At 37.7% G+C, this 22,618-nt stretch overlaps 1 protein-coding gene across 1 annotated transcript in view; it reads right to left on the bottom strand.

Moving 5' to 3' along the window:
* Positions 1–22,618, bottom strand: part of LOC128743270 (calcitonin gene-related peptide type 1 receptor-like) — a 120,333-nt gene that overhangs the window by 12,083 nt on the left and 85,632 nt on the right. Inside the window, exon 7 of the mRNA XM_053839814.1 lies at positions 12,819–12,920. Coding sequence (XP_053695789.1) covers positions 12,819–12,920 — 102 coding nt within the window. The remainder of the gene's footprint in view (positions 1–12,818; positions 12,921–22,618) is intronic.

Below are 22,618 nucleotides of genomic sequence, written 5' to 3'. Positions count from 1 at the left end.
ATTATTGTACTACTTAATGCTCTCCAACACTTTTTATTTGCTTTAGTATATTCGTCCCATTATTATCTGCTCTGTATGCTGGTACTTGAGTTAGCCAACAGTTTTTGGACACTCGAGCATATTGCCTTCATCACAATCAAAGGTTCGTTTAAAATTCAATTCAGTATTATGATACGTATCAACCAACAGTCATGCAATTTTTATTTGCTTCCTAAATTGATTGATAAGAATTAGCCGAAATAGTTGCATTGCCCAATCTCGATAACAGTAATTTGCAAACCGCGTTAGTATTCATTACTGATCCAGATTCCATTATTCCTTAAAATTGAATTGTTAATTTTCGTTCTCTTTATTCCTTTGATAATTCATGGACTAAAATAATTTAACATAGAAGCGTCATTTTGTGAGCTTTTTTACATTTTTAAGAGATGCAATACGAATTGAAATCGACAATAAGTTAACTTTTGTAAAGTAAGTAAGTATTTTTAGAATTGATTTGTTAATGAATTGCTGAAAACAGCAAATGCAAAATATATTCTTCATTTGGCAATTGTGAGGTGCCAATTTAATCAATTTAGTGCTTAAACCATTTGTACGAATTTCATTTCTGATGCTTTAGGCTTGAGTTTGGGTTTATCAAAAATTATACCTACAACATATTACATCATGTTCATTATTCTCGGATCTTGCTAAACCACAAAAATGATTGACAGCAAGAATATCCCTCATTGTTACATGTGGTGATTTCAATGAAGCTAACACATGTTCGTTTTTGGCGACAACGGTGCTGTTAATCGAACGTGGAATCGGTTGATGATCGTAGTCACCACTGATATGGCGCATACAATGCGTTGCGGGTTTTATATGGAAAATTTATTTTTCGAGTTTTCCAATCTTTCCAGTAAATTTTCCGATTTTTCTCGCCGTAAAAACATTGTGGTGGTGGAAACGAACACAATAAAGAAAAGACGGCTCAAATCGGATGCTCCGTTCTCAAGTGATGCGCGGTCGAACTTTTTCACTTCCATTTTTATATATAAGATGTAACCATTATGAAATATTTAGAAACCAAGTAATTTTTTCTTATAAACACAATTGTTTCGATGGACCTCAATTTAGATTTGCTATGGACAAACTAAGCTAGAATCGTCTTTAACCCTTTATAAGGCCGTGGCAATTATTTTGCCACCAACGAAAAATATTTGTTTTGCGTCTATAATGACATCAATATAATTATAGAAGCAAAATAAAAAATATTTGTTGGTGGCAATATAGTTGCCACTGCCTTATAAAGGGTTAAATGATCAGTAGATGGCGACCATACGGTAGTGCTCTTTTGAAATAAATCATTCCATACATTTGAGATTTGACCTAAATTAATTAAGGACGTTTACTCTCGACTTTCGTTGTTGATCTTTCATCATTCGCCTTTCATCTATGTTTTTCCGTCTTTCATCTTTTACTTTCCTACGTGTGGTTTTTCGATTCGGTAGTTCGTTGTTTTTGACATCCCCCTTTCTGGCATCTTTACATTGTCTTTTTTAATATTTTTTTGAAACGATGGTTCTACAATTGATGAAGGGACGGTAGGGGAAAGAAATGAAATTTTTTTGGTGAAGGAGAGGGAAGAGCGGAAAGGTGAGGAGGAGGGGGGATATTGATAGCTACGCTTAACAAGTAGTCGTTTTGACTCCTACCTTTTGTCCAATGCTAAAAGGTGCATGAGTCAAACCAAGCTATAATCTGATATTATAACCGGATTCGAACCCACAACACCCACCAGGGTATGTGGTTCGCTGGTACTTGTACCTTTGAACCATAGAGGCGCTGCACAATGGTCGGAAATTTAAAATTCTTGGCCAAAACCTCAAGATGATGAGATTTCATGTTTTCGGGCTGCTGATTTCAAAAATGGTATTGAAAATGTGAAATTCAAAATGGCTGACCCAAAATGGCGGTGTTTTTTGGTAAATTTTAAAGTTTTTGATGTAAATTTCACCTAAAGGTGACTTTCAGGTCGTTGAGCTCAACAATAAAACTCAAAATGTAAAATGGCTGACCAATATGGCGGACCACTTTTGTATCTTTTAGTCCTTTTTAGTTTATATCTGGCTCAGCACGTTTTTTGGTCCCTTTTTCAAGAAACAAAATTGAGTTAAATAACAAATCAAATTTAAAAACGCCTTATTTACCCTATTAAAATCACAAAATTCTATATTCTATTAGGTTATGCAACATTACTTTAAAAAATAATATTAATCGGAGTGATCATCGCTGCTACTTTCATCACCGTCGCCGATATTATCGCTGTCAGTGTCATTCAATGTTGTGTAGCGCAACAACGCGATTGCAAGAAATCATTCTTCGAAAAATATGTTCCATTATATTCTCACTCGTATGTTACCTTGATGCTTTATATTCATGTTGCGCGATTCCCAAGCTCCAGAATTTGTGCGGACACTTTCCAATGTTCAGTAATACGTCTTGCAGTATTTTCGTCATTAGAATTGCCCAACCCGGGTTTCGAGCGATCAATGAGCAAGTTTGAATGCTTATGCATATTCATATCTATAATTTCCATGTTTCAATCGTTTTCTTTTCAACATTCTGAGCGTTCACTTAATTCGGCAAATAATAATGTGGCCCGTCTGCCTTAATTTCTCCTTTTGGAGACCCTGCTACCAGTTACCCTCATCCATTCGTTAATTTACAGAAACTATAAAATGAATCATAAGAGTTATTATTAATAATATGTCACATTAAGAACGATCAGGTGCTGTTAAAGTCAGTAGGATCGTTGAACTAGCCCCGTAATTGTACTGTACTCGCGAAGTCTGCCGATAAAGAAGGGTAGTGTTTAATGACGGTTATCCCCTAGGCTTTGCTCTGCCCCATCAACTATTTATTTGTAAAGAACAGGCTAATAGCTAAAAACAAGTTGAAAACTAGCACAGGTTGTTTGGAGCATCAAAAGCTCACACGTCTGATTTCGCCTACAAGTGCGCGTCAACACTAAATCTCCATTTTCTCGTGGAGTTGCAAATAGTTGCAAAAAAGCTACACACCCTCCGAACCGTCACAATCTGACGCTCACAAAAACATATAACATTCGCCAATTTCATTGCGCGCGCTAATTGAAAAAACTAGCATTTGCAAAGGAAACTTTAAGCGTTGTTAAAGTATATATATAACGAAAAAACTGAATTCCCATATAACGCTAATGAACTACATACCTTCAGAAACGTTATCCATTTTGGTTGATTGTTAGTTGATAATGCGATAACGAACCACATGCGTTATTGCCAAGAGCCACAAAACGTATGCAAGCCGCACTAGCGAAGAGTCTCTCATACACTGACGTTTGACAGTACGCCAAACCACAAATCTACATTATCGATAGTTGATATTACAGAATATGATAAAATGACCTATTCTACGTGTAATTATGTCAGAATATGTCATGAATGATAACTTTCGATTTTGGAGGTTTTGGCCAGGTTTTTAAGGTTTCCAACCACTGTGCGCTGGACAAAAGGAGACTGCAAAACCCACTCATCAAGTTAGCGACGCGTCTGGTTGGCAGTGATGCCAGGTCTACGGATTTATCCGTAGTTCTATGGATTTCGGAATTTTCTACGGACCTACGGATCAAGTGCTCAAATCTACGGATTTTCATAAACTTTACAGAAAAGATTGAAAGTTTCATTTAGTGACAAAAAGCACGAGTACGCTACATGCAGTGAATAATATCCCGAAAGGCATAACTTTTTTCTTTCTGAGAGAAAGAAGCGAACGGAATAGTTTACTTTAATGAGAAGTGTATTAAAAATGGAAGATTTGCTTGAAATTCTTCACTTCTCTGCTTTCACTTTCTGATCGTAGTGATATTTACATTTTTTTTACATTAATAGTAATACTAATGTTTCCCTGGTTGGAGTACGGCAAAATGGCAAAATATTTTCAATTTTTACCACATTTTGACAGTCCCTAATATGATTTCTGTAGGCCTATAGAACTTCAAAATAAAGCGAATAAGCTTGTTCTCTATAATCAAATAGAAGGAATCCTTGTTCTATATTTATTAATGTTCAATATGCTCTTTTTACGCGATAAATAAAAACTATTGGACATTCAAGGTGAAATCAGTCATCATCGATTCCGCAAATTTAAAAAGTAGTTTTTTGTTCGAAACAAAAGTTCTATTCATGAAAATGTATTGGCTGTGTTTAGATTGGCAAGAAAAATGCAGTGATTACATTTCTATAAACAGTACCCCGCTGTTGGGCATAAAAACTGCTTCCGAAATTGGGTTCTCCGAGGAGAAGTTAATGACTGCTAATTTCCCCGATGAAGTGATGAAAAGGTGACTAAAATATCTAGAAAAGACAACGAAGAGACGGCGAAAGACAGCGGAATTTTGATGAAAATTGATTTAAAGTCAAAGGTTCAATGATAAAAATATGGCAAAAATACGATAAAAAGACGACAAAAAGATTGCCGAAACTGCGACAAAAAAACACAACAAAAAATGGGAAAGATACATTTCATTACTATCCAACCGACGAAAAAATACAAAAAAGACAACGAAGAGATGGCCAATATACATCGTAAAAAAGACGATGAATAACAACGGATAGACAAGAAAAAAACAACAACAACAACAACAACAACAAAGAACGAAAGACTATGTAAAGATGACAATAAAATCGAAAAAGGCAGAAAAATATCTAAAAACCAAGATACGATGGAAACTTGGCAAAAGGGCCATGGAAAGACAAAAAAATACAACAGAGAAATGGCAATGAGACAACAAATACGGCGAACAGGCAGCAAAGTGTTGACAAAAAGGCAACGAAAAGGTTCCGAAAAAGCAACGATAATATGGCGAACAGATAATAATAAGATGATGAAAAGACGATAAAACGACGGCAAATAAATGACGAACAGGCAGTGAAATGCCAGCGAAAAGATTTGACGGAGAAGTGAAGACAAGTAGGCGAAAAGACGACAAAAAACGATTAAAAGATGCCAAAAATGGCAAAAAACCGAAATACAAAACGACGAAAAGACTATAAATAGATGTAGCCTTTGACTGAGGGTTTTGAAGAGACAATTAACAGTCATTGAAACAGTAACAGGCTCTACCAAAAATGACACTAACGACGACATCGTCAAACCGAACACAAAAAGCAATAAAAAAGGACCGACAGACCCGGCCGTGATTTTTGGTACACTTGTACTATATTATATGGCGGTTCAAGCGATGCTAACTTTAGCTGCCATTAGGAGCCTATTTACGGAAAAAACTACTTGTGAAAACGGTAAAATTTATGCTTCAAATCAATTTTTAAGGCAAATAAAGCAACATACGATATTTACACCTTCTAGAAAGTAACGTATTTTGATAGTATCAAAAAGTTTGTAGAACATGTCAAATTTGTTAGATGAGGTTTTGTGTACAAAAAGTTTAATAAATTGATTTTAAGGGGGTCACGACAGAAAGTCGATTATAACTCGCAAAACACATCATGCAGATACTTAGTATCTTCAGCAATGTTTAATGAAATTCAAAGTTCTACAACTTTGCGGAACACATGAACATGCTATCTAGTTCCAATAAAAAGTTAATTTTTTTAAATATGTTATCCCCTTAATATCTAATGGTATGAAAATGTCAACAGATGCAGACTACTTTTTAAGGAACTTTTCCGAAGATGCCAAAAACGATCAGGAAAAGCGAGAAAAGACTTTTGACCGGCCTTTTTCCAGAATGGTCCCACTGTGCGCCCCGTCATCGTCTTCTGTCGTCATTTTGTCGAGTTTTTCTCGTTCTTTTTTTTTTATCGTTCCGTCGTTTTTTGTTGTCTTTTCATCACCTTTTGGGCACCTTTTCTCGTCGCCCTGTTTGTTGTCAAGACAACCGAAACAGCCACAAAAGACGAACATTAAGACCGCCGCACTGGCCCTTTAACCCAATGCCCCTCTGGCATGTAAAAAAAGACAGCCAAATGTTGTTTTCTTCACACTGTCGTTTCCTATATTCGTCGTCTTTCTTTTTGCATATTTCTTCGTCTTTTCATGATCCATCGTCTTTTGTTTTTATTGGCATGTAAAACAAGACAACAAATATGTTATTTTCTTTATTGTCGCTGTCGTTTCGTTGTTCTTTTCTCATCTTTCTGTTCTATATTCGTCGTCATTGTTTGCATATTTTATCGTACTTTTGGCGCTTTTTAAATATTTTTTGTCGTGTTTTTTAATTTTCGGTAGTTTTTTGACGGCTTTTTTACCATTTTTGTCGCTGTTTGGTATCTTTTCGTCGACATTTTGTCGTCTTTCTGTCATATATTCGCCAGCTTTTTGCTGTGTTTTGCGTGTTTTGCCGCCTTTTTGAATTTTTTTAAGTGTTTTTTGTCATGTTGTTTTTTAGTCCCTATTTTACCGTCTTTTTATGGTCTCTTCATCGCCATTTAGTAGTTCTGCATTGCCTTTTTTGCATTTATTGCTGCTACACTGGTGTTCTCTGTCGTCGTCTTTTCATCGTATATTTGCCCTTTTTTGCATCGTCTTTTCGCCGCCTCTTCTTCTTTCAGTCATCTACTTCTTGTCTTTTCGATGGCTTCTTGTTGTTGTTTTTTTGATATTCGTCGTCTTTTTATCACCTCTCTATCGTATTTGTGTTCGTGTTCTGTGTCGTTTTTATCGACTTTTTTGTTGCTGTTTTGGCGTCTGTTCGTTGTCTTTTCTTTGTTTCTTGTCATCTTTTCAACGTCTTTTATTATCATTGCGCCATAAGTAAGAACAACGAATCAAGCGAATATACTTGACAGTAGTAAAGGATTTTAAAGTTCTATCGCACTGCTGAAGTTATATTAGAAAATGGTGAAGAGTTCTAAATTTATGGAAACCCGTAGATACGAGCATTTGACCCGTAGGCCTGCAGTAAATTCCTCCATTTAAAGAACTACGGATAAATCCCTATCCGTTGAAAATTTATTTCACTTACAAAAATCACAAGTACGCTACAAGCAGTGAAAAATGGCACATTTATGCAGTGCGATAGAGCTTCAAATTCTTTACTACTATCAAGCTAAAAAGGCTGTTCCCTATAACCAAGTGGCACGAATGCTTATCCTGTTTGCATCAATTAGCTTTACTCATTTTATGAATTTATTAAAATCTATTGAATATCTAAGTCGTCAGAAAATACCGTGACCGCTCCTAATTCTGCGCATTTTTCTTTATAAAGGTATTTTGTAACAATGTGCATAACTATGATCATTGCGTTATTTTTTTATAAATGTCTGTTGAATATTACGCTATTATTCACAAACGGGCCATAATATTTGAGAGCGAAATAATTTAACGTGAAACTGAAAGTATTTTATATGACAGAAAGCATCGTCGTTAGCACCAACGCTAAGATTGTCCTTCTAGAAAATTTACAAATTTATGATCTAAATTCTTTGCATGATCAAATCACCCAGCATAATTAGAAAGAATAATTAGTTTTAGTCATGTTTTAGACAATAAGAGTGATTGCATGCATTGCTTTCCTTGGAAAAATGCGATGCAATAATGCGCAGATTTAGGCACAGATTTTTTATTCATGTTCCAAATTCTGCGCAGTAATGTATCCTACGAAGAAATCGCGAAAGAATACGCAACCTCACCCAAATGGCTGAGGTATAGAGGCAAGAAAATTCAAGTAGAATCTTTAACTTGCATTGATTGGCATCCTGTGCTGTGTCTCGGGGTCCGAACCTACGAGCACCAATTCATGAAACCACGTCTTCTATTTTTAATAGAAGAGATTGGGGAAGTGGTTTCTACATGATAACACAATTTGTAGTATTAGTTTTCAGTGTAATGTTCAGTATACAGAAAACAAGAATTAAATATTTACAGTGAGGCAATCAAAATGATAACAATATTCCTTTGCCACCCGGACAGCACTAGAAGGCCGGATCATGGATTTAATTATGGTAATGGCTAATGCCGGATTTTTTGGGGTGCTTTCAGCGTATAAAAACATAAACAGCATGGCAGAAGTATTTATTTTCACTTTTTGGGTGCGCAGAATTAGCAGCAAACATGCGCAGAATTAGGAACATGGGCAAGAAAGTACGCAGAATTAGGCACCGTGGATAAGTTTACAGAACGAAAAATATACTCAATTGTTGGTCGACTTATAATTCCCATATTTTTTACCAGATATTATAGACCGTAGCACTACACGTTGAGGCTATCCACGTTGTTAATTTAAATCTAGAATACTTAGAATAGCGAAAGAATCATAAAACTGTCTTAACTGCGCAGAATATGGTACGTTCACGGTACAACTCAAAGACGATGAGTAAACAACTAATATACGACGACGACAACGAAGAAATGGTGATAAAAGGTGTGTATGCGAGCAGAACGTGGCAGGAATACGATGAAAAGTTGATGAAAAGGCGATGAAAGAAAATAAAAATACAACGGAAATAACATAAAATATATGATGACAATAAAAAGACAAAAGCGAGTCAAAACAGCGACAATAGGCCGTATGAAAAAAAAGAGTTAGAGCAAACTCTCCCATAAGATTTACAAGGGAGAAGCAAAGCAAACTGTTTTATTCATAACAGCTAACAAATACGACAAAAAGTCGTTGAAAAGCGACCAAACCTGCAGAAAAAACCAATTTGAAATGACGAATATGTGAATTGCACAACGAAAAGACAACATTTTTGTTTTTCATTTGACTACAAATAGCACAACGACAGAATGACAAACAAAAAACGGCGAAACGATAACAAAAGCTGATGAAAAAATAGCAAAATGGCTATATATAGTGGCGGAAACTGCAACCAGCCTCTGAAAACGGCTAAAAGCCGTCAAAAAAGCGATAAAACAGTTAAAAACAGTAGTCAAACAATGACGAACAGACGACGAAAGTACGATAAAAAATTCAAAAAGACGACGTGCACGAAAATAATCAACATAGCTAACGTATGCATTAAAAAGATGAACTTTTTTCGGATGGTGATTAAAAAAAATTAAGACAGCTAATTGAGTTTGATAAATTAGTCCATTAGTCCATGCAATCAGTAATTTTTTTAAAGCATACATTATGCTAGAAGACAAGAACAAGATGATCAAAAGACGGAAAAAGAACGACGAAAAAACAGCAACAACCAATGGGAGACAAAAACACGACGGAAAGGCGCGGTGAAATGTCAGCAAAAAGACGATGGAAAGATGTCAAAAAGATGACGAGTAGGCAAAAATACGATAGACCAAATTCGTGTTTTGACTTTTTAACGTCTTGATCTTTAGTAAGGTCTGGTATATTGAAGCGCTGCTTCAATGACCCTCCCGCTAATCTAATTTTCCGCTCTTTCCACTTCACGCCTTGTCACATTCTATTCGACGCTATCAACATCTTTGTTTCATTATTTTCTGCTACCGTCCCCACCGTTGCTTATAACAAAAGCTTCCGTTATAAAAAACATGCGATGAAAAAACGCTAAAGAAACTTAAAAAATATCAAGGCAATAAAAACGACGAAAAGACTATAAATAGATGCAGAAAGGGCGATGGAGAGACGATAAAATGACGGCCAAACAGTGACTTCTTCTTCTTCAGCATAGATCCGGGGTGGCTCGTGCTGTTTCAAACACTCGTCTCCATTCAACTCGGTCTTGGGCCACTCGTCGCCCATTTCCTAGTCGTCTCAGAAGTCGCAAATCGCTTTCGACCTGGTCGAGCCATCGTGCACGTTAGGCCCTCCTGTTCCTGGTGCCGGTGGGGTTGTTGAAGGGGACTATTTTCGTCGCACTGTCGTCCGGCATCCTTACGACGTGTCCGGCCCACCGTATCATGCTAACTTTTGCTAGATGTACTATGGGAGTCTCCCCAAGCAGTTCCGAACTCCTCTACCACTTCTAGTTCATCGCTGTCAACGGTTACCGTCCGTGGGAGACGCGCGTTTGTTTCCTTTGAGCCACTTCCTTTCATGTATTTGGTCTTCGACGCATTTCTTTTTAGCCCAATTCTCCTAGACTCCGCTTTCAGTCTGGCGTAAATTGCCTCCGCTGTCGCAAAGTTCCTGGTTATGATATCGAAGTCCTCTGCAAAGCCTAGAAGTTGGCTACACTTGGTAAAAATCGTGCCTCTCGTTTCGATGCCCGCTCGTCAGATCACCCCCTCACAAGCGATGTTGAACAGCATGCAGGATATACCGTCACCTTGTCTCAGCCCACACCGCGTCTCGAAGGGACTCGAGAATGTCCCAGAGATGCGTACGAAACACATCACTCGATCCAATGTAGCTCTCTTCAATCGCATCAGTTTATCCGGAAAACCGTGTTCGTGCATTATCTGCCATAGCTTGTCTCGATCGAGTGTATCGTATGCTGCTTTGAAATCAATAAAGATGGTCCGCAGTTGCGCGAGTCCCCATGAAACCCGCCTGATAATTTCCTACGAAACCTTGTGCTATCGGTGACAACCGGCCTAACGGGATCTGGGAGAGTACCTTGTAGGCGGCGTTTACCAGCGTAATAGTTGCAGCAGGCTAGCCGATCTCCCTTTTTGTAGATGGGACATTTATTGGTCTTCAGTAGCCCGATTTCTCGTTTGACTTCTTGGAGACTAGGTGCTAGAACATTTATATCGCGCTCCCAGGTTAATTTCCGTTCCGCCTCCTTCTGAGACTTCGCCATTGAGGTGTTCATCGAAGAACTGCTTCCATCTGTCGAAGAACTGCTTCCATCTACACATGTCAGGTTTCGGTGTGTAGCCCTTCCGAGTTTGGTTCACCTTCTCATAAAACTTGCGCGTGTCATTAGCTCGGAATAGTTGTTCTAATTCTTCACCATCACTGTCCTCCTTTTGGCGCTTTTTCCTTCTCATGATCGTGGTCAACTGGTTCTTAGCTCGTCGATATTTGGCCAGGCAATACTTAGATAATTTCTCTCCGATGGCCGAGCGTATTCCAAACAGTGACTAGAACTGCTAAAAAATGACCACAAATAACGGCAAAAGCCATCGAAAGCATCCGCCACAAAAAAAACGATAGAAATGACAACAAATCGCTAATGTGAAATAGCTGCCAGAAAGGCAGATGTTACAAACAAACCTTCAAGTGAAGCGCAATTGTCGGTTAAATCTTCATTTATACTAAAATGTGATTAAATTTTGCCTCTTTTAGGAAACGAAATTATAAACCTTTTTGCGGTGATAAGGACCCCGATGGTAAAACTGAGGATTTTTCTTCAGCAAAGTCTGGCAACACTTGCTAGCCGATGAGATTGATGTTGCATAACCACAGATTCGCCGACGGTGCTTGATCGACGATCGATCGCTTAGCTCTGGTTGGTCCTCTATCTGCTAGAAAAACTCGGTACATTCGAAGTTCAAAAGAACTCGTAAATTATTATAGGATGCAGAAATGCCAGCTGAATTTTTCACCAATCAGGATATTCTGGGTCTACCGAGATTGGGTCCATATGTTCATGGTACCGCTGGAATTGTTGAAGAGAACCGTTTTCGTCACACTATCGTCCAGCATCATCCTTACGACAGTGTCCGACTCACCGTAGCCCACCGTATCGACTTTCGCCAAAAGTACGATGGGAATTTCTCCAAACAGTGCATGCAGCTTGTGATTCATACGCCTTCGCCACTCTCTGCTTTTATTTTGTACTCCACCAAATATCATCCGCAGCATGTTTCGGCATGTGGTATCAAAGTCTTCAGTGAAGTCTACAAGTTGGCTGCTTTTACTGAACTACTTTTACTGCTTTTACTTTCGAAGGAACTCGAAAGTGTCCGACCCGAGATGCGCACGAAACACATCACTCGATCCTATGTAACTCTAATTAGTTGTGTCAGTTTGTCTGGAAAACCGTGTACGTCATAATCTGCCATAGTTAGCTGATTACGATCAACTGTCTCGCATGCTGCTTTAAAATCAATAAAGATGTGTTACGTGCACACGTTGTATTCCCACAATTTCTGCAAGATCTGTCGGATGGCAAAAATTCGGCCCGCAGTGACACGAACCCTCATTAAGTCCGTTTGATAATTTTCTACGAAATCTTGTGCTATCAGTGACAGCCGGCGTAAAGCGATATGGGCGAGTTCTTAGTAGCCGGCATTTACCAGTGTTATGCCACGATAGTTGCAGCAGTCGAGCCGATCACAATTTTTGTAGATGGGACAATCAGCTCATTCCGTCCATTCCTCCGGTAGCTTTTTCTTCTCCCAAATCTTTGAAATAAGCCAGTAGTGGTCAGGTGGTTTGTGGATATCTTTGTGTGGCAGAAATGCGCTGCGGACCACGAAGCCTCAGGAATTTTCCAACCTTATCTCCTTTCCGTCTGATTTTCTGCAGATTTACGCTACCGAGCTTGCAAGACTCAAGCATAAGTTTTCATATTGGCAAGAAGAATCGAAATCTGATATAAAAAGATAACGATTTTTCAAATAATTTAGTAGACCTCCTAACCTTTCATTGCCTATTTCGCGCCCTGTCTCCCTCATATTTAAAGTGCTTAACGCTTTATAGTAATTTTTCATCTTAAGTACTCTCAAAAGCGCTACTGATAAATGGACGTCACCTTTCAAAGATCAAAGATAACGCTGCTAATAATGTCAGTCGAAAGTAGTGAGTGGGAGAAACTTGCAAAAACTTTCTAGTTCTAGAAAGCTTAAAAAAGTTTTTCCCCTAGATTGAAATTAATATTCGAGTCGCACCAATCTAAAGGACACCAGTTTTAGCACACTTCTTCGCTTCACTGTCCATGTCAAGTCAAGTACCTTCTACTTACTATCACAAGCACCAGATGCAGATGCAATCCTTCGCAGAACATCCAAAGATAGTTCACCAGCATCAGATAGTTCAGCAAGATGTGCAGCCCAATGCACCAGTACTGGAACGAAGATTCGAGAAAAGAAACAATTAGTCATTATAGAAAGTTCCTCACTGGATAATAATCCTTTCCTTAGGGAAGGAAGACCCCTAGCATGATGAAAGGAATAACGAAAATTTATTAATCAACTTCCTTGTTCTGAACAAACTTGAAAATGGAACATCAATTGTTTATGTCAAAAAGTATTTCTTAACAATTAACACAATCTAATGAATGAAACCATTCCCTGGAGGTCGTTAATTAGACAAATAAGTCTTCAACGTGTTGAGTAAGCGAGCGCCCGACGAGACGGACGGGCGGCTACAATTTTACGCTTTGTTATCCCCGTACTGCAGCAGCAATTAATGCTGCTCGTTTTATTTCCATTATCAAATACGCCGTGTAATGCTAACTGCTCATTTCCCTAATGGTTGGTGACTTTTCTCGGCACATCGCTTCTCGTCCAGTCCAGTTAAATTGGTCCCCGTGGTGAAAACAAACAGCATCAAGGTCCCAATCAATGCAACCTTGTAAGTACAAGAAACTTTAGAAACTTTAGAATGAGTTATTGCTTTCCATTAGTAAAATGTTTTCACAGTAACGGCCTCCAACAGCAACGGTATGAGCAACTTTTGGCAACTGCCCAAATTAGGAAATTTCCACATGATTTCTTCGCCTTACACCTTGCACAGTGGAACTCCGTGACAGTAATTTTAACGCAAAGTTTCACACGCCCCTTTAAAAACAACTTTGATTGGAAAGTTTCTTCGAAGAAAATAAGAAATGATTCGTTCGAGGAAAAATCAAAGTCCTACCCAGTGACACGTCGATAAGAACGGTTCAATGGACAGTTCATCATATCGGTAACGACAAAAACACTGATTAATTTCCTAGCAACCAACGATGCCGAAAAGTGGATAATAACCTTTTCCATCTCGACAGTCTACGAAGTTTCCGATCGATTTGCGAAAGGGATTATGGCAGAGCCGGAGTTCAGCTTAGGATAACAAAAACCGTTGTTTTTGTTTTACAGGTGCGATCTAACTTATTTAGATTTGCAATTAAATTGATACTGGTTCGATGCTCACATAAGCTAATATAATGATTGGTTTTTGAAATGCGAGTGTTTTAAATTTAAAACAGTTCCGATTTTGTCCAAGCCTTGCATATTTGCTTTTTTAAGGAATATTTTAGACCAGTATTTCCTGGCTTTGGACGGTCCTAAAGCATATCATTTTGCCTTGGGACATTTTTTTTAAACAATTGATGGTGATGGTCTGCCGTTTATTTCTACTTTCGACTTTTACGGACCTCACCCACCGTTCTCACACGCCTCCCACATGAGGCATTGTAGGAGGAATAATCTTTCAGCATATTTTTAAACGTTATTTTTAAACGTCATATCCAGTGTTCAATTTCTTTCGTTTATCTCTCTCATTGCCAAACATTCCTAGCAGCAGTGAAACACGTCTCATTATTCGAGTAGGATTCACTGCTGCAGATCCGCGTCGCGAAACGAAGCGCCTAACTGCATGAATTACCATACCTACTAGTCAATGAATAGCGCCACCCACCACTATGCTCTACTCCTGCCAACTCCATCCCGACAAAGGTAAAGAACCGAAAGAAAGGTGTTAATCCACTAGTGAATGTGAATGTGAATTCATAGCAGACGCACTTGGCAGCAGATGCTTTGACCATACGAAACAATTTTCATATTGGCATCAGGGTCTTTTTCAAAAATATCAGTTTGGAAAGGTTTTCCACACCGTAGAAAATTTCAAAAAAAAATCGCATAAACCATATTCTAATTCTTGGAACATTTTTAAAATAGTTTTTTCTTCTTTGTTTTCAATTAATAATATTTCAATCAAGAAAAAGTATTTAAAAAATATTCCATAAAGTAGAGCATAGTTTTTCTGATTTGCTTACATTTTTCCTTAAGAAAATTCTGGATCCCTTCGACACATACTGTACACGAGTTTTGGAAAATGAGCACTGCTTTTCCAATTAGCTCCCGAAGTTAGGATATTTCGAATCGCTACTGTCGAAGATTTTGTTCTCTATGGTGTCTCGAATAGGGTGTCGAGTCACGAGCGGCGATGACACCAGTCGGTCAGAAGGAAAGCTATTGCACTGTTGTCCCTTTGGTAGGATGATTTGGTGTTTAGTTGACATCAAATGGAACGATTGATGCCGCATCTATTCCGGCTTCTGGCTTACGGAATATGCCGTGCTCGTCAAGGAAGAGACATGTTTTATTAACGAAACTGGATTTCGCAATAACAACGTGATTGAGTAGTTTTGAGAATAGAAATCTGCTAAAAGGAACGTCTCTGTTTGTGGCATCCTTCGGTTCCTTTTAAAAACGTGCCACTCGAGCCACAAATGCTGACATTTGATACGCGATGTGATTCGTCTTTCGAATCGAATACTTCCTCTGGCAGTTTTCGTTGTTTGAATGTTACTACAAGATATTGGTAGTCCTATCATTCTGGACAAATGAATATATACGTTCCTAAAAGAAATTTTTGCATTCTTAATTTTTGCCACCTGTAAGGTCGAGCTGCAACCTGCACATATAGAATAATTATTTGAACAATAGTTTGTAAAATCTAGGCTCTTTTCATCTCAAATTAGACGGCATTGATCTGTGGATTTCTTTTTAAAAGAGACGATTAGCAATTGATGGAATTCTTCTCTTCCATTTCAGCTGCTGAAATACTGCGTCCATTATTTTGAATTATTGCGGTAATCGCACTTGAACTTTGACTTAAAGTTTTATTCGAAATTGAACACGAAATTTCACGTCTAATTTAAATCGAATTTCAAGTTAAGTTTATAAGCTACTTTTTTTGCAAATCATTCGAGCCGTTTTAGAACCGACGCAGTCCCGTAGTTGTCAAAACAAACGATAAAACAAAACCAGTCAACGTTCATGAATTGAAATGTAAGCGTTTTAGTCTGAAAAATGTAAAAAATACAATGCAGTGGATTCCCAAGTAACATTTTTACTGTATAATAGCTTATTAAGCACTTGTTGCACGGAAATTATCTGCAAAAAAAGCAAAGCCTAGGTGCTACATTCTGTTATCGAAACTTGACCTTCTGTTTTTATACGACAGACTTCGCAGTCATCTGTTAGACTGCAGCACCATGGAATCAAAATATCATTGTTCATGCGCAGAAATAACCGACAAAAACCTATAACCGAGCGATAAACCAGTTATTCTCTGCCTATAAAACAAACTTACGTAGCACCCAGAATGTATCATGATAACAAAATAGTAGCACAAATGAATGTCCCTTCACGCCAGTGAGAATCACAAGCGCTTGTTGTTGGTGATGCAGGTATACAATAAAATATGTCTTTGTTGCTAGTCGACTTGTTAAAGACAATGCTTTATCAGCAACTTGAACAAACGGGACAAACAGCAAAAACCTTAAGAAAATGACTAGCTTGCTTTGATCCAAAGTCTGGCGTACAATGTTACCTTGGTAACTACCAAACACTGCCGCTGCCAACACAGTGCGACATTGTTAAGTTTGCTTTTGTTGCGTATAATACGTATTGCATACAACAGTGTGTCTCTTTCGAAAGCAGCATGCTGTTTGCCATGAACCATCTGTTCACACGATAAACAGCTAGGATATCTTGTTGTTGTTGAAGTAGGGACAATACCTTTGTCTGTTGTGCGCTCGTGATTTTTGATTCTCTGTACAGCACATTTGCAGGACCAGTTGCTACGATCCTATTGACTGTAACAGCCTCTCCCAGTTGGGATTCGAACATACGGCAACTGGTTTATTAGGCCAGCTAAAATACTGCGTCCATTATTTTGAATTATTGAGGAAGTTAGCTGTACAATAGTTTAATAAGCTATTATACAACAAAAATATTACTTGGATTCCTCGGTCTCCAGTAGCCAGCAACAAGTGTCAGACGAACATTCCTTTCCCTTCCAAATTGCCCTGCATAGGACGAATGATCTGCTACTGCCAAGTATCATTCTGATGGTCCTTTGTCCAATTTCAACTAATCTGTAGATCAAACCCGGGCAACCCATGGGCATGCCACTAACTGTCACTGCATGCCACTAAAGTCAGGCTATATTTCCAATCTTTTGCCATGCTTTCCCAAATAAGAACTTTGCCGCTATATAACAATACTGAAATGAATGTAATGCTAATTTTTGTTCAATAAACATAAAAACCACTGAAGCAATCGCGTACGTTTCCCTCTGATATGAAAATATAAATCAATTAAGCAGAAAATTCATCTTGTTTTTAATTCCACCTTAAGGTTATCATTTACCCTGCTAGAAATGCGCGAGGCAGATGCACCTGGAATGCCTCTAGCATGTTGAAATAGCCACTTTTTGAGTGACAACCGCTGACTTCTGGCGCTAATATACCGTGAACGTACCATATTCTGCGCAGTTAAGACATTTTTATAATTCTTCCGCTATTCTAAGTATCCTAGATTTAAATTAACAACGTGGATAGCAGCAACGTGTAGTGCTACGGTCTGTAATATCTGGTAAAAAATATGGGAATTATAAATCGACCAACAATTGAGTATTTTTTTCGTTTCGTAAACTTATCCACGGTGCCTAATTCTGCGCACTTTCTTGCCCATGTTCCTAATTCTGCACATATTTGCTCCTAATTTTGCGCACCCAAAAAGTGAAAATAAATACTCTTGCCATGCTTTTTATGTCTTTATACGCTGAAAGCATACAAAAAAATCCGGCATTAGCCATTACCATAATTAAATCCATGATCCGGCCTTCTTGTGCTGTCCGGGTGGCAAAGGAATATTGTTATCATTTTGATTGCCTCATTTTTATATTTTATTCTCGATAACGTGAAGGGCGAATTGATTCGGGTTTTCTGCATACTGAACATTACACTGTAGACTACTACTAAAAATTGTGTTTTCATATTGAAACCGCTTCCCCACTCTCTGACAGCCCCATGAGGTTGGACATTAACAAAAAAATAGAACACATGGTTTCATGAATTGGCGCTCGTAGGTTCGGACCCCGAGACACAGCACAGGATGCCAATCAATGCAAGTTAAAGATTCTACTTGAATTTTCATGCCTCTATACCTCAGCCATTTGGGCGAGGTTGCGTATTCTTTCGCGATTTCTTCGTAGGATACATTACTGCGCAGAATTTGGAACATGAATAAAAAATCTGTGCCTAAATCTGCGCATTATTGCATCGCATTTTTCTAAGGAAAGCAATGCATGCAATCACTCTTTTTGTCTAAAACATGACTAAAACTAATTATTCTTTCTAATTATGCTGGGTAATTGGATCATTGCAAAGAATTTCGATCATAAATTTGTTAATTTTCTAGAAGGACAATCTTAGCTTGGGTGCTACCGACGATGTTTTCTGCCATATAAAATACTTTTAGTTTCACGTTAAATTATTTCGCTCTCAAATATTATGGCCCGTTAGTGAATAATGGCGTAATATTCAACAGACATTTATAAAAAAAATAACGCAATGATCATAGTTATGCACAATGTTGAAAAATACTCATATAAAGAAAAATGCGCAGAATTAGGAGCTGCGCAGAATTAGGGGCGGTCACGGTACATAGATAATGAAATGTACATTAGCGCCAGGAGCAAGCTGTTGTCACTGCAAAACTAGTTATCTTTAATAAGCCGGTATGTAGACAGCATACCCAAGCAACAATGTGAGTTTTATTGTACTCTTATGATGGTCTCCAAGCCAATTTTGGTCTTAAATGCCATCATAAGAGTGTAATAAACCCCAAATTGTTACCTGGGCAGGTACATAAACCAACTCACTCGCTTTTGGCCTTTTGTTGAAGTACAGCAATTCACCGAATAGGCCCTTGAGTGGTGCGGTTTGCTCATTGCAATTCTCAGGCTTCTTCAAATAGTTACAGCTGGTTTTGACGTAGGACTACATCTTTGTTTACTATACTGGGACTGGGTAGCGCTTTGTGAAAACGAAAATAGAAGTGTAACGTTTGAATGAAAGATTTCAAATGCTAATAACTAATAAACCACTAAACGAAACTAAACAATTTATATGTCGTTGGATAGATAAAATGATCAGCAATTTTATGGAAGATATAAGAGAGCAATATTATAGAGGGCATAAGAGGGGGGGCTCTAATACAAATTAAACACAAATTTCTTCAAAACTCGAGAACTAATCAAGCAAATGGAACCAAGTGTGGCATGTGGAGGTTTCAGAAAGGAAGAATTATTTCTATGGTAAATTAAGACCTCTCCCCTCTTTAGGAGAGGGGATGGGCTTCCATACAAATAATATACAAATTTCCTCATAACTCGAGAATTAATCAAGCAAAAAGAACCAAATTTGGCATGAGGGGATCTTTGGAGGTAAGAATTTTTTCTATAGTGTACTAAGACCCCTTCCCCTTCTAAGAGGGGGGGTCCATACAAATGAAATACAAATTTCTTTATAACTCTAGAACTAGCCAAGCGAATGGTACCAAATTTGGCATGTGGGGGTTTTAGAGGCCAGGATTTTTTTCTATGGTGTACTGAGACCCATCCGTCTTTTAACAAAGGGGGCTCCTATACAAATGAAACACACCCCTGTGGTAGGAAGATAAAGACTCTCATACAAGTAAAACAGAAATGTTTGCGTATGTGCCACATTTTCTGCTATGTAACAACTGTGAAGGTAAACTAGTAATACCTTCTCGGAGCAAAAGACAGTGAATCGACGTCGCTAACTTACGTTCCTGTTGCCACTTGCTAGTTATGTCAGATGAGAAGGACATTCGAATGGCACGTCATATTTGCGATGATGGTGCTTTGGCTTTAATGTTAGTTGTGACCATAAGCCATATGAATAAAAGAGTTTGCTTCATTTCTTCCGTAAGATTTACACGGGAAAAGCAAAGCAAACTGTTTTTTTTTTTGCTGTGTGGCTCATCACTGCTACCAGTATAGTTGATCTATTTCGCCCGGGCATTTGCTGTAAGACCTGCACTGCATTTCTTTTTGCTATAATCGCTATTGAATGAGCGATATGCTTATTAAATTTTATGCGTGCTTGTGTGTATTGGGGTTTACGCTTCCTTCAAAGCTTGAATCTACTTTACCCACTTATTCCTCGCTGCCAGTACTATCCCATATTACAGCTGTCTCTGGCAAGGACTCATTCGTTCCTCTGACCAGTACACTTAACTATAAGAGGGACTTTTGCATTGTCAAGAGTTTCCAGTGGGTAAATATAGAATTCAGCATGAAGAATAAACCCATGCTAAAGTCACTTGACATCGAATGGGTTTGATTCTACTAAGATTCGAACCCACGACCACTCACTTGTCAAAGCAGACTCGCTGCCCTTGCGGCTACGGAGCCCCCCAAAGCAAACTGTTTTATTCATACGGCCCCATAACTCAAAGTGAAAAGTGTTGTATTTATACCAAAATACATTCAAATTTTTAGTAAATGTTATCTAACTGATTGGTTTGGAAATCTTGCCTCGTATAAGTATAGGATAAATTAACCATTAGTGGACCAGTTAGTGCCAGAGTGGGTTTTTCCACGAATTATTTTGAACTGGTAACGCTAAACACGCAACCGATGGCACTTACAATACAAGTATCTTTCGGTTATGCCAAAAAACATGTCAATTTATGTTGCAAATCATTATATTTAACGCATCTGGAACGATTTTGTTCCCGATATTTCTCGGCGAACGTGCCGTCGTGAACTTCTAGAAGAATTGAATACCTATCAATATTACCTGCTGAATCGAAATTCGTCGTCTTCCCCTTAGTATTCCGGAAATATTTAAGGACTTGGCCGAACCAACTGACATCGATTGGCAGTGTAACCTGAGCGCCAGATTTAAAATCGGGTGAGGACGTTCTTTATATTTATTTATTTATTCTATACTCTACTGCGAAATCAAAGGGCAGTATATGGCAAGTTCGGGGTCTTCTATTTTCCGGAAGGGAGAGTTTTCGATTCTTCGGACATCTTGTTTCGAAGATTCTTGAATCAGTTATTCTACGGTGACGGAGGATTTTGCACAGTTACATCAAGTTTTGCCCACAATTATTGTTAAATTAATTTTTATATATTCTAAAATACTTAATCATACTTAATCAATTATTGGGTCGCTGGTGTATTTTATATATTTTCAGTGAGCGAAATAAGGCGCTATAACCTTGGCCAATAGCAACTGGGCTTTTGGTTTAAATGCCATAAATTCATCCCCGAGGGTCCGGAGTATCACCTAACCTTTATTAGCAAAGATACTCCCAACGAAATAAATTTACAGTTAACTAAAAACGGTTGGTACGAGACGTCCCCGTTTCTTCTTCCCCTGTTGATTTTGAAATGCATCTATGTATGAATAACACAGGTCTGCATCAAAAAAACTGCATAGGATTTTTCAACTGATTCTTATAGATTTTTGTCCACTGAATTCAGAATAATAAAAACTGTCCATCACGTCACGTTTTCATGTAATACTTGTTGAATAATCTTGAAATTTGGTTTTAGACATAAAGCAGCAGAAATATCCCGGATATAAATTACATTAAAAAATTGATTTTTACATCAGAATTGTATTTATTAATGTAAACCCTTCTATGTTTTGAAATAAAACCATATACGATGGAGAAACTATGGAGAATATTATTTTAAAGCAAATTTGTTGCGCTCAGATACACCCACTTGCGCTCAGTCGACTGTACTGCCTTATAGAAGCAAATTTGATAAAAGTCATGTATGAAACATTTGTAGAACTGAATGCAATCTACAATCCTTCTGACTTGAGTACTTCATTACTTTTGTATTTACGTGGTAATACTATTGCAACTTTATCCTTAGCTCAAACAAACGTTGTATTTATAAAACAAGGCTTAAAGGCCGTCTTTATTATAAATGGAAAAAATAATGCACTACTCTATTCAACAAAATTGTAGATTATATTCAGCTCTACAAATGCTTCTTACATATCTTTTACAGATTTTGCTTCTGTGAGGCAAAGCAGTTGAATTTGCGTAAGTGAGCGTACCTGAGTACATTAACTCAGTGTTGAAGGACAAAAAAAGAGTAAAGATAAAAATTTCAGTCCAGTAGTATTTTTCCTGTATTTTTAAGTAAAAATTTACTGAAATAACAGAAAAATATCTTATTCAGGTTTTTTAATACGAATCTGTGATAATAATTTTTCCATCTAATTTGTGACTTTTACATATAAGAAGCATAATTTGCAAAAAATCTGTACGTGATGGAGACAAACGGAAATCAGTTTTGGATTCAGCACCTCAAAAAATATGATTCACCTAAAATATCTCATGCATCTGAAAATTTTTTTGTTTTTGCAGACCTGTGTAATTAATTCAACTAAACAAGATTTATTTCTCATAATCGTCTTTGCGGCAATACTTCACAGTTGGCCTGGCCGATTAAACATTTGCAATTAGAGATGCCAATACCGGGAGATATTTTGAAAACCGGTTTTTCGGTATTGATAATTGCAATACCGGTAAAACCGGTAAAAAACCGGTAAAAGTTAACTCTTGAAAACTATATTTAAAAATCATATTATTTGAAGAAGATCCTTCCATAATCAACGCTATTCAATTTCTGTCGCATAGTTAATTGACTATTTCATCAAAAAATATATATAACAATGCAAAGAGAATTTACCGTGTCATCTTTTAAACGAGAACA

The sequence above is a fragment of the Sabethes cyaneus genome, chromosome 3 (genome assembly GCF_943734655.1).
Source record: "Sabethes cyaneus chromosome 3, idSabCyanKW18_F2, whole genome shotgun sequence".
Lineage (NCBI taxonomy): Eukaryota > Metazoa > Arthropoda > Insecta > Diptera > Culicidae > Sabethes > Sabethes cyaneus.
Note: the sequence above shows the minus strand (reverse complement) of the source record. Positions and strands in the feature narration are given on the sequence as shown.